A 14,572-nucleotide genomic window follows, 5' to 3' on the forward strand; every position below is an offset into this window, starting at 1 on the left:
TTTCTGGTGCTGGTTATGTTTGTTGTTAAAATTCTTTGTCCCTCCTGTATCTAAAAATGGCACTGATATCCTTATATATCACACTTGGGTATCTCAGTATCACCCAAGGGGGGTGGGAGAAAAATTTGTACTTGCAGATCTCCCGTACGGTGGCTCAAGCTGGAAATAAAAGTGACTGCTGGATATGCTCTCACAGCCCAGCGCACCTACAACAAGGAATCCCAATGATCGGAGTACCAATATCCCTCCGGCAATGGGGAACAATAAACGGCGGCTTCGTTAGACACTACTCGTTAGCTGCCCATCGGTCCGCTCCTAAAGAATGGAGGGCCGCCCCTGCTAACTGGATAATCTCCCCAAGAGTAGAGGCGCCTTTCTGTTACAGATCCAACAACACCGGAGCTTATAATAAAGCCACACCTGTAGGACACTACCCTCATTGCCTAACTACTCTAGATTATAGCCCCAATAGCACCAGTGGAATCCTGTTGGGTAATGTACCCTCTCTCAATTGTACAGGATTCATGGTCTACAACTTTTCTAAGGAACCTCATGTTGCTCTCATTGCAAACAGATCGGAATTTTACATTGACTCCAATTTTACTTCTTGTAATATATCTCGGTCCAGCAGGATAACAGCTGAACGTGGTCCGTCCTATACGATGCATATTAATCGAAAGTGCCGGATATGGCACAACACCTGTCGAGATTTGAGTACCCTTTCTGCCCCAGGCCTTTACTGGCTCTGCGGAAACAGGGCTCATAAAATCTTGCCCTGGAATTGGGTGGGGGCATGCACTCTTGGACGTGTTATCCCTGGTTTTGAAATGCATAGTACAATATATCTGGAACAAGTAAAAAATTTCAACCATCACATGAAAAGGGCGGTTAACCCCTTAGCTACCAGAAACACAGGGTTCCATCAATTTGTGAGAACCTTCATACCGTGGCTTGGAGTAAGAGAATTGGAACTAGCCATAATTAACATTTCAGCCACAATGGAAGCTATGGGAAATGCCACTGCGGATGCAATTCAGGCTCTGCAAGAAGAGATCTCCCAGATCTCACAAGTAACTATACAACACCGCGTAGCCCTAGATTACCTATTGGTATCCCAGGGAGGAGTATGTGCCTTAGTAAACTCCACCTGTTGTGTCTATGTCAATCAGGACATGCGAATTGAAACTGACATTCGTAAAATCCGAAGTCAGTTAAGGGTCTTACATCAAGTGGCCTCAGAGAATACTGACTGGGGTCTAAAAGAAATGTGGTCTTGGCTAACCTCCTGGCTCCCAGATTCCGGGGCCCTTGGCAAGAAAATCCTGTATGGAATATTGTTTGTCTTGATAGTTCTGATAATGTTTTATGTCTTAGTGCAACTGATCCTCTGCTGCGTGAAAGCCAGCAGGAGAAGCTTTAGCAAGGCAAGAAAACCCACAGCAGAGTCTAGAATAATGGTGTTACAAAAGTGTGAGCAGATTGAAAGAAAACATGAAAGGCTGCATGATGAAATAGAGGGGCTCATGAGAATAAAAATTTAAAGATAAAGTGAGACTAAATAGTCTCAAAGGGGGGAAACTGTGGAATCAGAAAAAATATGCGCCTTAAACTTTGACTATTTTAGTTATAAGATGACATAACCGCTTTGTGGAGAATTGCTGGCTCTGTATAGTAGAACAGATAAGAGAAAGTGTTTGTTCTTTGTAACTCCTCTGCAACTGCTTCGCTCACCGCGGCCTTGAAGATAGCAAAAAGTATATACAACTCTGATTTGCAGGTGCAAGAAGGAGGTTTGTGAACTAACCTCGCCTCCCCCATTAGTTCCCATCCTGATTACAGCAAAGAAATAATGAAGTAATGTTATAGCCGCTTTTCATGCTAATTTCACTATATGATCACGTGAGTTGTAAGCAACTGTTAAAAAGTATATAAGCCTCCTGATTTTGCTCTTGGGGGGGGACCCCTTCCAAGTGCTTGGGAGATCCATGTCACTTTGGAGTCCCCCCTACAGCTGTAGTTTCTTTTGAATAAAAGCTTCTGCTGACCTGACCCAAAAGTATGCTGCGTGTGTTTCCACGACACACCTCATCATCGGCACCCCACTTTTTAAAAAGCTAGATCCACCCATGGGGCAGTTTCACTGGACCAGCTGGTGTCCTGGCTCAGTGCTGGGTCCTCCACACACTTTGAAAATGGTGCAGCTGTCGGTTCACAGAGACCTGTGTCAAAAACTTCTCCCTAGTCCCACAAGCCAAGTGTCTCACACTCATCAAAGTTGCCTTGAATGTGTCCAGTGCTCTCACTCCCTTGCCCACACTTGTGATCCTAAAGTGATGCCTCCTCCTCTTCCATGCTGGCCCTTTGCCTGTCATCTCCCTCAGGCACAGCTCTCTCCACTCTGAATCTTCACCCCACGGATAAGTCAGGGCCTGTGGCATCCTGGACTCCTAGAGCTGTTGCCTGGCTGGCCTGTTTGGGCTGGAAGCACAGCAGAGCTCGGTGGCCTGTCCTGGCTGGGCTCTCACCAAGCTGTCACACTTGGATCCCTAGATGCAGAGCCCCTGTGTGCTGCTTCTGTCCCAGGTCTTGGCAGGCTGTGGCATTGGGCCTCTCCATGGCCTCTCTGCCACATTTCATGGGCATAGTCATCAGAATGGGAGCTTGAACCCTGATGCCTGTGGCCCCTGGGACCAGCACTGCCCAGAGCCCCTGGGACCTCACTCACACCCTCTCCAGAGCCCCAACCTCATGCCTGCTCTGGGCTGGCACTACTCTGAGGGACAGGTGATAGGGGAAGCCAACAGGGGCTTGGGCTCCACAAGGGTTCGGACACCCCATCCCCTTTTGCCTTAGTTGGCCCAAGGAAAATTCAGCCCCAGGCCCAGCAGTCCATGCCAGCAGGCAGTGCCTGGCTTTGTTCCCACACCTGGCTGTGGTCAAACTCCTCAGAAGAGTCCAGCCCACCACCCCTTCCTCCTTGCGCTTGGCTTCTCCTCTGAAGGCAAAGTATCTCGCCCACAGGTGGGTGGCACGTGGGCAGGGCCCCTGCTGTGAAAGCCTGCCCCCCTGGGGAAATGCTGCTACTCCAGCCCTGAGCCTGGCATATGTTGGGAACACGGGGTTTTGCACCTGGCTCCAGCCATCCCATGGCCCTAAGATGCTATCGCTGGAACAGATGACTGCGCTGCCTGCTTGTCAGCACCGGGGAATCAGCTCACCATGGAGCTAGAAACAAGCTGGTGCCTGGCTGCATCCAGGGTAGAGCCAGCAGTGCAGAGCAGCAGAGTCCCCAGCACTAACACTAAGGCATGTCCTGCGCACACCAGTGCTCCAAACTGCCACAGGGGATGTGCAACTGCCAAGCTGCTCTGAAGGGCCAATGTGTGTCCAGAGCTTCCCCAGCTCCCAGCAGTCAGCAGCTTCATCCTCCATTTGGGGTAATCCTGGGTGACAGTCTTCCATGAGTTGATGTCCATGTTGACTTTTTTTAAAATGGCCTTGAGGATGTCCTTGAAGCACTTTCTTTGCCCTCCGCTTGAGCAGACACCTTGACTGAGATGGGAGAATAGAACTTGCTTCAGGAATCTGGATTTGAACATCCAGATGATATGGCCAGCCCAACAAAGTTGATGTTGGATGATCATCGGATGCTCATTTGCTTGCAAGAGGACATTTATGTTGGTGTGTCTGCTTCCTACTGGATTCAATGCATCATCCCCCAGCAGCATTGACAATTCTTCTCCAGAGACATAAGGTGTCTCCTATACATTGTCCATGTCTCAGATCTATACGATAAAGCAGGGATCACTAATGCTCAATAAACCATGAGCTTCATTTTGAATTTGATGTTGTAATCTTCAACCACCTGTTTCCTCAGGCATCTAAAGGCTGCACTTGCATGTTTTAGGCAATCTTGGGTTTCTACATAGACATCAACCTTCTGCAAGAGGTGGTTTCCAAGGTGTGGGAAATACTTAACATTCTCCAGAGCAGAAGTAGGATCAGCAAAGGAAAATCCAGGCTGAGATTAAACATATCAGTGATGAAAATGAGAAGCACAAGGAGGAGCAACTGGAGCAGGAGACGGTCTGACAAGCTGGTGCTGGAATACCTGAAACAGAAAATGTACAATCCAGGGGTAGAGGCAGGGGCAGGGGCAGGGGCAAGGACCTGCTGAGCCTGAGTGGTGACTGGATGATCTGCTCTGGTCTCAGCATCTCTGGACCAAGAGGAGAGCAATAGACAAAACCCCATGTGCTGATGGGTGCAAGTAGGCACACACCTCTGCATGGAGCATGGGATCTGCTCCAGGACCTTTGTTCTGGAGCACAGGCAGGATGTGGAGTACCATAGATTCATAGAAGTTATTCTAGGTTTGGCAGTCTGCAGCTCCGAACAAATCTGAGGAGCACAAGCTGCTGTGAAGATGACAGGGCTTGATCAGATGTGTCTGCATGAGGGGGGATGTAGCAGTCCCTGGCAGAAAGGTCATAGCCAGGTCAGCCTGCAACTGGGGAGAACAGTCTTTCCCCGTGCACTGCTCATGTCACTGGCTATGGCATCTCCCCCCAAGTGCAGCAGGACCAGACTGAGAAGGAGCAGAAGCAGCCAGAGGAGAGGGTGGCCCAGCAGCTGAGGCACACAAATAAGGTACGGCACCAGGTATGAGAGCACCAGCAGAAGCTGGTGCAGGATCAAATTCCTATCTTCAAGGAGGATAAGTGGCAGGACAACAAGTGCATTGCCAAGGTCAGGAGGCAGAGGATGGAGGAGCTCAGGTAAGTGGGTGGGGGCCATGCAGGAGACCCAAACCGTGGATGCTCTGAGGGGTGCTAATGCAGGGGCATTGCACACCAGTATCTGGCCCAGCTTGTGCTAGCTCTTTCTTTGCTGCTCCTTCGCTAGGTCCTGAGGCAGGCTGAGGCCCTGCGACTTGTTGGGTGATGCTGGAGTGGGGCACTGGGCCCAGGCAGTGGGTTTGGGAGGGAAGAGCAGGGTTGTCCAGGCCAGTGGTGAGAGCTGGTTAGAAGGGTTGGAGCCATTCACTTCACCATGTGTTGCCTTGAGCTGCCCTTTCTGCCCCGGCTGCCCTGAACCTCCCTTCTGCCCCTATTCACTCCCCAGATCATCAGGGGCTGAATATTCCTGCGGGTGCAACACTGCAAGCAGAGTCCATCCACCTGGGGTCAGCCATCGCCTTCAGGCTATGCAAGTGTGCCAAGGCGTGGGGCATGCATATGCGCATCCAGCTTGGCAGAGTCGGGGGAGAAGTCCCCTGCTGCCTGTCTTGGCTGGGCAGAGCTGGCGGGACAGTGCCAGGGTCTGGGCAGACCAGGTGATGGGACACCAGGCATAGCCTCAACAGCATTAGAGGCATGAGGAGTCCGTCCACCTATCCGCAAATCCTGGTGCCTAACTTGAAATCTATGGCCCATGCACTCCAGCCCATGCCTTGTTCAGTGACACAGCACTTAATTATACAATAAATTAGCATATAATTAAATTAGGACATCTTAGGGCTTGGCCACTGAAAAAGCAGAGCTCTCCGAAGGGGAGACATGCTACTGGTCATTCTTATGAGGATCCAGGGCTGCTTCTCTGTGAAACAAAAGGCAGGAGCTCCAGTGCTGGGCCCTGGGTCAGCAGAGTTGCAAGAGCCCTTTCTGCTTCCTCATGGGCTGCTGGGGAGTTGATCACCAGGGGGAGACTGCGGGCCAGGGCAGCCTCTGCTAAACATTTGCTGTCTTTGTTCATCTTCTTCAGGTAGAGGCAAACAACAGCACAGGAAACCTTACTTGGAGTTCCCCTTGCTCTGCCTGACAGAAGTGAGCATGCCAAACCTCCTCTGCATGAGTTAGCAGGGTCGGCTCCAGAAGCTAGTCTAGAAAGCATTTCAAACAAGAGCAGACCTTTCAAACAGCGGGGAGTGCTGTTGGCCCACTGCGAGGAGCTTTGCCAGAGTAGGCCTATTTGATGCCTTTAGACAGGTGGGCACATGCCCACTGTTACTTAGGGCTGTCACTCAGTGAGGCAGCAAGGGAAAGCAAGAGCATCAACTGATTACGGGGGACAAAAAAGACAAAAGGATGTACAGAAGGGTCAGAGGTTGAAAAATAGCACACCCTCGGGGGACATCGAGCATAGCACCGCAGACAGGACCCGGAGAAGTCCAGGCACTTCAGAGGACATATGAAGGGGTGGATGGCAAGAGCTGCAAGGGATAGATGGCAGTACTGTGCAGAGTTGAGTATTTTCCCTTTGCAGTCCAAGAAATGTTTATTTCTGGAGCACCTGGAGCTCTTTTACTTTGATAATGTAACTGAATTTTTCCAGCTGATGCAAGTCCCTGGGAAGCAGCAAGCTGGTGGCACCATGGTCTGGGGAGATAAGACTCTAGGAGAGTTATAAAGCAGAGTGAAGCTCCTGCAGCCCATACCTGCACAGCAGACAACACACTTTGCAGAGACGCCATGCAGTTCCTCCTGATTCTTGCCTGCTTGGGAGCAGCTGGTGAGTTTATCTGTTATTTTACCCTTCTTATCTTCTGCTTGTCCTCTGGACCCATTGAAACAAGACTAGCTTCTCCCTGGCTTTCAGCTTCTCTGTCAGCTTTCAATGCACAGGTTCTCTCACACTGTGTAGTCATTTCTTCTGCTCTTTTCAAATTGCGTGCTCTTTGCTGCTTCTCTTATTATCTTCCTCTCCATGTGTTTTCTCCCTCTCTTTCCAAGCAGTCTCCTCATGATGAAATGGAAGCTCCCCCATAGGCAGTGGCAACAGAATATGACCTTTATGGCAGGAATGAAACTCCAGAACCCTTGTCATTTCTTGCCCTGTCCAACTGCCTCTGGTCGCTGCCAACCTCCTGTCTCATCCTATGCTAGAACTGGCAGCACCCTAACAATAGGTGGTATGATGCTGATGCACACTTATTTCTTGCAAGCATGTTGGGGCCTTTCAGGAATTAAGACACAGTAGAAATGTCTGTCATTTTCTCCTTGGCTAACAAAGGACCAGAGCTGGTGAGCTCTGGTTCTGATCCTGATTTCTTTCTAAGCCAGAAGGTGTGAACCTTGGAAACTGGCGGCAAAGGCAGTTCAGGCTACTGCTAATTGACCTGTAGCTCACTAGATGCTGCAGCTTTTCAAGTCACTGGCTGTGTCTACACAAGATGCTGACTGCACAGCAGCCCAATACTACTTTGCAGTAGTGCCACATGGAAACAACCATGATGCAATGCTACTATGCAGTAGTATTCGGTTACTGTGCAGTACCATCACAAAAAAGCCATTGGTTACTGCACAATCATTTAGTACCTGTTTATACTAGTACTAAATGGCTGCACAATAATGACTGCACAGTCAGCATCTCGTGTAGATGTGGCCATTAGGTGGAGTTATCATTTTAAACCCAATTTCCCTGTTTCCCTCAGTTGCTTTCCCTGTTGACGATGATGACAAGATTGTGGGGGGCTACACCTGCCCAGAGAATGCTGTCCGCTACCAGGTGTCCCTAAACTCTGGGTACCACTTCTGTGGGGGCTCCCTCATCAGCGACCTATGGGTAGTGTCGGCTGCTCACTGCTACAAATCGTGAGTGACAGTATTAGATAATATACCGTTTGCATGTGCCTTCTGGCATTTTCTATTTCTATCCTTCTTGAGGGGTCAAGTGGCCCTGTCAATGTGTGATGTCAAAAAATATGAAGCAAGGCCAGTCACATGGATAAATAATAGGGCTGTGTGAAATTCTGCCAGCAGTTTCATTTCAACACTGTTTCAACTTGTTTTGAGCTCGAAACAGCGAAATCCAAATGAAACAGAGAGCTTTGAAACTCGAAACCTTTTGAAAATTTCAAAACATTTCAACTTGCCTCATTTTGTTTTGAGGCTGTTTCGAAGCTCTCTGTTTCATTTGGATTTCGCTGGGCTTGTCTTCAGGGAGACAGAAACTAAACTAAGGAGAGGAAGGGAGAAGCGGGGGGAAGGAGTGCTCTCATTCTTGACTGTGTAGCTGGCCAGTGACTGTCATTCTTCCCTGAGGTCTCTTCCAATCGCAGTGCTCTGGGGGAGGGATGGAAAATTGCATAAAAGGCAGCATTGTTTGAACTGCCCTGCTTTCTGCCTCGGTGTCAGTTGAGTGAGGGCATGCCTTAGCACACACACAGTGTCACCCATGTCACGAGTTTTGCCTGTCAGCAGCCAGAGGTGCAGGGGACCAGAACCCAGAAGGCCTGCACCCATCTCCTCAACAGCTGGTAGGCTTTGTGGCCTCAGCAGGGGCTAGCAGGTCTGCTGCTTTCACCCTCCTGTGCCTTAACACACACCGTGTCACCCATGTCACGAGTTTTGCCTGTCAGCAGCCAGAGGTGCAGGGGACCAGAACCCAGAAGGCCTGCACCCATCTCCTCAACAGCTGGTAGGCTTTGTGGCCTCAGCAGGGGCTAGCAGGTCTGCTGCTTTCACCCTCCTGTGTCTTAACACACACAGTGTCACCCATGTCACGAGTTCTGCTTGTCCGCAGCTTGAGGTGCAGTTTCTCCCAAACCCCTGCACCAATTTCCTTGAAACTTGACAGGCTTTGTTGCCTCAGCAAGGGCTAGCAAGCCTGCAGTATTGACCCTGCTGTGGCTTAATACATACACGTGACATGAGTTTTGCTTTCAAGATTTCAGGTGCACTTTCCGCAAAACCCCTGCACCTATCTCCCTGACACTTGGCAGGCTTCATGTCCTCAGAAGGGGCTACCATTCCTGCAAATGTCATCCAAATCAGGCCAGAAATGACAACGTTATAGGTGGTTTTGAGCTTCCCCATTATAGCCTATGGGTGAAACATCGAAACAGCGTTGAAATAGCGAAACGACACAGAAGAGCAGTTCCAAATCAAAACGAAATTTGAAACAAAATGCTGTTCCATCGAAATGTCAAAATGCTGGTTGCAATGGAACAGTGCTGTTTCACACAGCCCTATTCTCCACCTCCATCTGCTTCTGTGAATCCCTGTTGCTAGAACCAGGAGACCAGAAGTGGAGGGGCAATTGCGGGTAGAGGTCTGGAAAACCAAAATCTTGGCTCCAGCTGTGCGAGGTGGATAGGGAGATATATTGAGGTCTCCTAACTCAGCAGTACAATGAGGGACACTGGGTCTCCAGGCTGTAGCAGCAGGGCACTCTGGGGAGCAGAGGTGAAGCAACAAGAGAGAAGTCACTGACAGTCTGCCCTGCCCTCCCTCCCCTTCCCACTGGGGAACGTGGGGAGAGTAAAGTACCATGGGATGCTGAAAGACCCAGGAGTCTGCCATTAAGTATACAAACTTGCCTTTCATAAGTGTACAAATGTGAGAAGAAGCAAATCACTTCTAAATAATACCTAATTCCAGCGGCTACTATTTTGGAGTGCTGTAGCCATTTTTGGAGTGCTTCAAAGGGTATGTGTTTGTAGGGCTCGCCCTTTGAAGCACTTCAGAGGCCTTTGAAATGCTTCAAACCTGACATCTTCCAGCACCCCGAATGACTCCCCAACCCACTGTGCTGAAATGCATGTCACCACTTAGTGGACACAGCCTATCATTTAGCATCTGATTGACCGGTATGGTGTTGTACTGTTGATTTTGTAGCCGTATGGAGATAAGGCTTGGTGAGTTCAACATTGAGAAGCTGGAAGGGACTGAAGAATTCATTGGAGTTGAAAAAGCCATCCGCCATCCTAAATACAACTCCTGGCTCCTGGACAATGACATCATGCTGATTAAGCTGAAAACCCCAGCCAAGCTGTCGCAAAGTGTTAATACCATTCCTCTGCCCACTGCTTGTGTGGCTGCTGGGACTGAATGCCTGATTTCTGGGTGGGGAAACACCCTCAGTGATGGCTGTGAGTATGACAAAGTAACAGCCTCCTACCTGACTCTTCCAGTTGTAGGACCCATATACATTGTCATTCTGCCCTGCAGCATCCCTGCATCCATTCCTAAACTCCCCCCAGAGCTCTGGCAGTCTCCCTCACTCTTGCCCTGCAATATTCCATATCCCTCCTACTGAAATTGTTGGGATTCTCAACACATCTCCTATTACTTGCATTTAAATCTCTAATCCAAATATCTCCCAGTCTTTGCCCCAGATGGACTTCCTGGTTTCCAAGCTCTACCCTGACCTTCTCCAATCTCTTGGCAGATAACTTACCTGAGCTCCTTCAGTGCCTGAATGCTCCAGTCCTGACTCATGCTGAGTGTGAGGCATCTTATCCAGGAGATATCACTGAGAACATGATCTGCGTGGGATTTCTGGAGGGCGGCAAGGACTCCTGCCAAGTGAGAACTCTTGCATTGTTTCCTGCTTCAGAGATGTGGACCAGTTGCTATTGTGTCTCCCTTCCCACTGCTTGCACCAAAACCCTGACCACTGCAAAGAGAACTATAAAGAAAATACTATTTTACCATTTGGGAGAATGAGAACCAGAGAGCTCAGGGGACCCAGGAGTGAGCAACAGAGCATGTCACCATTGCATGACCAGTTGCAGCCTGGTCTCTGACTGGCAGGGATGGTCCTAGTGAGGCTGAGACAGTGACTTGGTTTCCTCCATCCTCATCCTCCATCTACCAGAGTTTGTGGATGCTGCTTCTCTCTCCCCAGTGCTATTGGGACATTCCTGGAGCTGGGTGGGAACCTTCCTGGATTAGAGTCAAAGTATCAGCTGCCCAAGTCAGTGTGTGCTTATAACCTCTTAAACCCTTTCACCCACAGGGTGATTCTGGTGGCCCAGTTGTGTGCAATGGGGAGCTCCAAGGGGTCGTGTCCTGGGGGATCGGCTGCGCTCTGCCAGGTTACCCAGGCGTCTACACCAAGGTCTGCAACTACCTCGCCTGGATTGAGGAGACCGTGGCTAGTAACTGAAGCATCCATTTTCCTCGGGTTTCGCTGAGGCATTTCCTCCCTCCACATTTATTCACCTCTGAGAAGAAACTAACATAAACAAAATCATCCTTGAGTCATGTTTGCCATTTCTTTCATCGGCTGAGCCCCTGCCTGCCCATGGGCCTCCCAATTTCTCTCCATTGCCCACCTCCTGCCTCATCCAAGTCAGGGACTGTCTTGTGTTCCCAACTCTCCCCCATGCCAGGGCACCTGAGTTCCCTCATCACAGTTTGCTCTGGCACCTGCCACCCTCTTACACTAAAGTGTGCCTCAGATTTCCCTTCAGCCCATCATGAACTCCTTCCCCATCTAGTGTGGGCCTATGATCTTAGACAGTCTCTCCTCTTGCTGCAGCCTGGTGTGTCAGGGGTCAGTATTCTCTGCAAAGGAAAATATACTCACCTTTGCAGGCCTCATCAGAGGTTCCTGGGGGACCACATATGTCTCCCTCCTCTGGACTCCTTACATGGAGCAGATGAAGATGGTTCCCCCCAATCCCCTGCTGCTTCCTACTGTCCCCTCCTCCCACCCAGCTCCCCCATAAATGCTGTCTTATTCTCTTGCCCAGACCTAGGGCACAGGCTCCTCTGCACCGTGTTGCTCATAGAGGGTCCTGTCAGGGCTTCCCAGAAACATCCTTCTCATCTCTTCAACGGCTGGAGGACATTGGGTCTCCCAGTTGATTCTTCAGTAGTTGGGACAGCCTGCAGTGCCCTCACACCAGGACATACTACTCCTCTGCCCCATGGGTCCAGCTCTAGTTCCCTCTCCTGACCTGGAGAAGTCATCTTAATTTTTGTGTTGCCATTCACATCAAAGCACTACTCTAAAGGAGTTCAATCGCAGGATCATGTGCTATCTCCTAACACTTGTGTTAATGTCCTCCATTCAGGGCATGGGCAGGCATTAATAGCAAAGATGAGCCAAAAAGGATGGCCCTGTGTCTTCCTGGCTCTTGTGACCCCACATACGTCTGCACAGGAGCATTTTGTGGCTCAAACCTGATGCCAGGAACTGGCAGCATAGAGCATCCCTGATTGTTTAAAGCATCATCTATCATTCCAAACCACCACTGTCCTCCTTAGTGAGGGGGACCTTGGCTAGCTCCACCAAAGGTGCTGAGAATGCAGCAGACCTCAGTACATGTTTTCTGTGGTGCACAGGGAGTACCAGGAGGAGTAGGCCAGCCACATTGTCCACAGGGATGAGTGGTCTACCCCGGTTAGTGGTACTGGTACCCTGTCACCAACTTCCCTCTGAATACTGTGGAGCAGTTCACTGCCAGGATGGAGGTTTCCAAGGAGTGCAGCATGGTTTTCATTCTCTTCCATTCTGAGTCCCAGCAGACACTAGTCCAGCTCCTTTGAAGCTTTCTGTCTGGCACCTCCATGTCCAGTCCTATGCAATACCCTGGAGACCTATGGAGGATGGCAGCAGGACTATTTATTTCAGCTTATTAATCTACAGACTCTTTTGGATCTCAGCCCTCTCAGGATCTCTGGCTGAGGTATTCAATGTCCTGGTCAGTGCAGGAGGACAGGGCACCAGCAGCTGGCCCATACCTCAGCATGCTCCTATCATACCTCAGGGACCCTATATTTAGAAAGATCTTCCCAGAGCCACCCATCCTAGCCTTCAAACAAACACCGAACCTCGCTAACCTCATCACCAGAAGCAAACTTCCTCAAGCCCAGAACATACCAAAAGGATCCAGACCGTGCCATGACAAGAAATGCAAAACCTGCCAACACATCTCCACCACCCCCACTGTTACCACACCCCACAACAGAGCCATCAGCATCCCTGGATCTTACAGCTGCACCTCCAGAAATGTAATATACCTCATCCAATGCACCAAATGCCCTGATGGAAAATATGTAGGAGAGACCAAACAACAACTGCGCACCAGAATGAACGCACACCGGAAATCTATCAAAGACAGAAATACCCAGTTACGGGTGGGGGCACATTTCTCACAAGAAAACCACTCTCTCTCCAATCTCTCAGTCCTGATCCTCAAGGGAAACTTACACAACACGTCCCAGAGATGAGCCTATGAACTCCACTACATCAACCTCCTGGATACTAAAAATCATGGACTAAATATAGACATTGGATTTTTGACACATTATAATCTGCCTGACAACTGACTCCCCAGCCCAGCCTCTGGCTTCTTTACTTTTTATTCCATCCAGGAAGAGCACACACCAACTGCTGACACTTTCTTAGCCTGACGAAGGCTTTTTGAACCCAAAACCTTGCTTACTAACTATTCTCCAACTGTTTGGGTTGGTCTAATAAAAGATATCAGATTCACCCAAGGACCTTGTCTGCCTATGTCCTTAGACCAACAAGGCTACAACCTACACCCCTCCTATCATACCTCAACACTGAGTTTAATTTTAGTTGTCATCAGTGCATCTACACCTACTGCTAAGTGGGTGAAAGCCTCCAGCTGTTAAATGAATGTCAGGTTCAGACCCTACTACTACTTTCAGCAGCAGCTGGAGTTTAATTGCAGCCCTGCTGGGCTGTGGCTCGTACCTGGTCTTGAAACTAAAGCACCTGTAGAAAATGCAGTGAGGGTCTAAATATGATTCTGTGTACTTGTCTGTAATGTGGTGACCAAGTCATGGGCAGTGGTGGCTAGGACAGGGGCTTACCAGAGTGATCAATCCTGGTAATGTGTTTGAGTCCAGGCTATCCAGCCAAAGGATGAAATGAGGTTGTGATCAGGACAAGCACCTGATCCAGGCCACAAGGTCCAAAACATGAACAGGAGCAGTCAGGAATAAATGTGAAGTCACAGGCCAGAGGTTCAGAGAACAGGATCAGGTTTAGGAGTTCCAAGCAGACTAGAAGCAGAGCAAGGAGGTCTGTTATCCAGGGAAGGATGACTCGGCTGGATTGCCTGATTACCTCCAACTGGAGGTAGATCCATGTTCAGTCCTATGCATGGACATTAGCGTCCATGTGGGCATTAACGATGCAGGTGGGAGTAGTCCTGACTGCATCATGAACGACTTCCATGAGCTGGGGGTCGGGCTCAGAAAGTTAGGGGCACAGGTGGTATTCTCCTCCATCTTTTCAGTTGGCACCAGCCAGCAGCACTAAGATGTCTGCATCAGGGTAGTCAACTGGCAGCTCCAGAGATGATGTCTTCAGGAAGGCTTCGGATTCTACAACCATGACCAGCACTTCCAGGGAGAAGGCTTCCTAGGATGGGATGATCTTCATCTCTTTCCTAAAGGTAAGCTCTCCCTCCTAGAGGTAAGCATCTGTTCTCCCGCAGGTTGGCTGAGCTCCTCTGAAGAGATTTAAACTAGGTTTGACGGGGGACAGGGAACCGGTGGTCGATGAGAACCCAGGGTTGGAAAGCCACAAACAAGGCACCAGACCTAACCAGGTAAGCACTAAGGGGAATACACATCATCAAGGCAAAATGGGCACCAAGAGCACCATTTGGGGGGGCTAAAATCATAGAATTATAGAAGTTGGGTCGGAAGGGACCTTGTAGATCTTCAAGTCCAACCCCCTGCCTGGGCAGGAGGAAAACTGGGCTCAAGTGACCCCAGCCAGGTAGGCATCAAGCCTCTTCTTAAATACCCCTAGGGTAGGAGCCAGCACCACTTCCCTTGGAAGTTGGTTCCAGATCCTAGCC

The 14,572-nt window shown here is 49.7% G+C and overlaps 1 protein-coding gene and 1 gene segment (V, D, J or C); both read left to right on the plus strand.

Moving 5' to 3' along the window:
- Positions 1-14,572, plus strand: part of LOC102373252 — a 322,638-nt gene that overhangs the window by 227,392 nt on the left and 80,674 nt on the right.
- On the plus strand, positions 4,546-10,964 carry LOC102370981 (anionic trypsin-like). Of its 2 annotated transcripts, XM_006031327.1 has the most exons (7): positions 4,546-4,650; positions 5,764-6,242; positions 6,334-6,510; positions 7,433-7,592; positions 9,618-9,871; positions 10,171-10,307; positions 10,741-10,964. In XM_006031327.1, exons 3-7 carry the CDS (start codon positions 6,471-6,473, stop codon positions 10,888-10,890), a joined length of 741 nt encoding a protein of 246 aa, XP_006031389.1. In that variant the 5' UTR covers positions 4,546-4,650; positions 5,764-6,242; positions 6,334-6,470; the 3' UTR covers positions 10,891-10,964. The 2 variants fall into 2 exon arrangements, with proteins under 2 accessions (XP_006031389.1, XP_006031388.1); XM_006031326.1 differs by lacking the exon at positions 5,764-6,242.

Source organism: Alligator sinensis, unplaced genomic scaffold (assembly GCF_000455745.1).
Source record: "Alligator sinensis unplaced genomic scaffold, ASM45574v1 scaffold653_1, whole genome shotgun sequence".
Lineage (NCBI taxonomy): Eukaryota > Metazoa > Chordata > Crocodylia > Alligatoridae > Alligator > Alligator sinensis.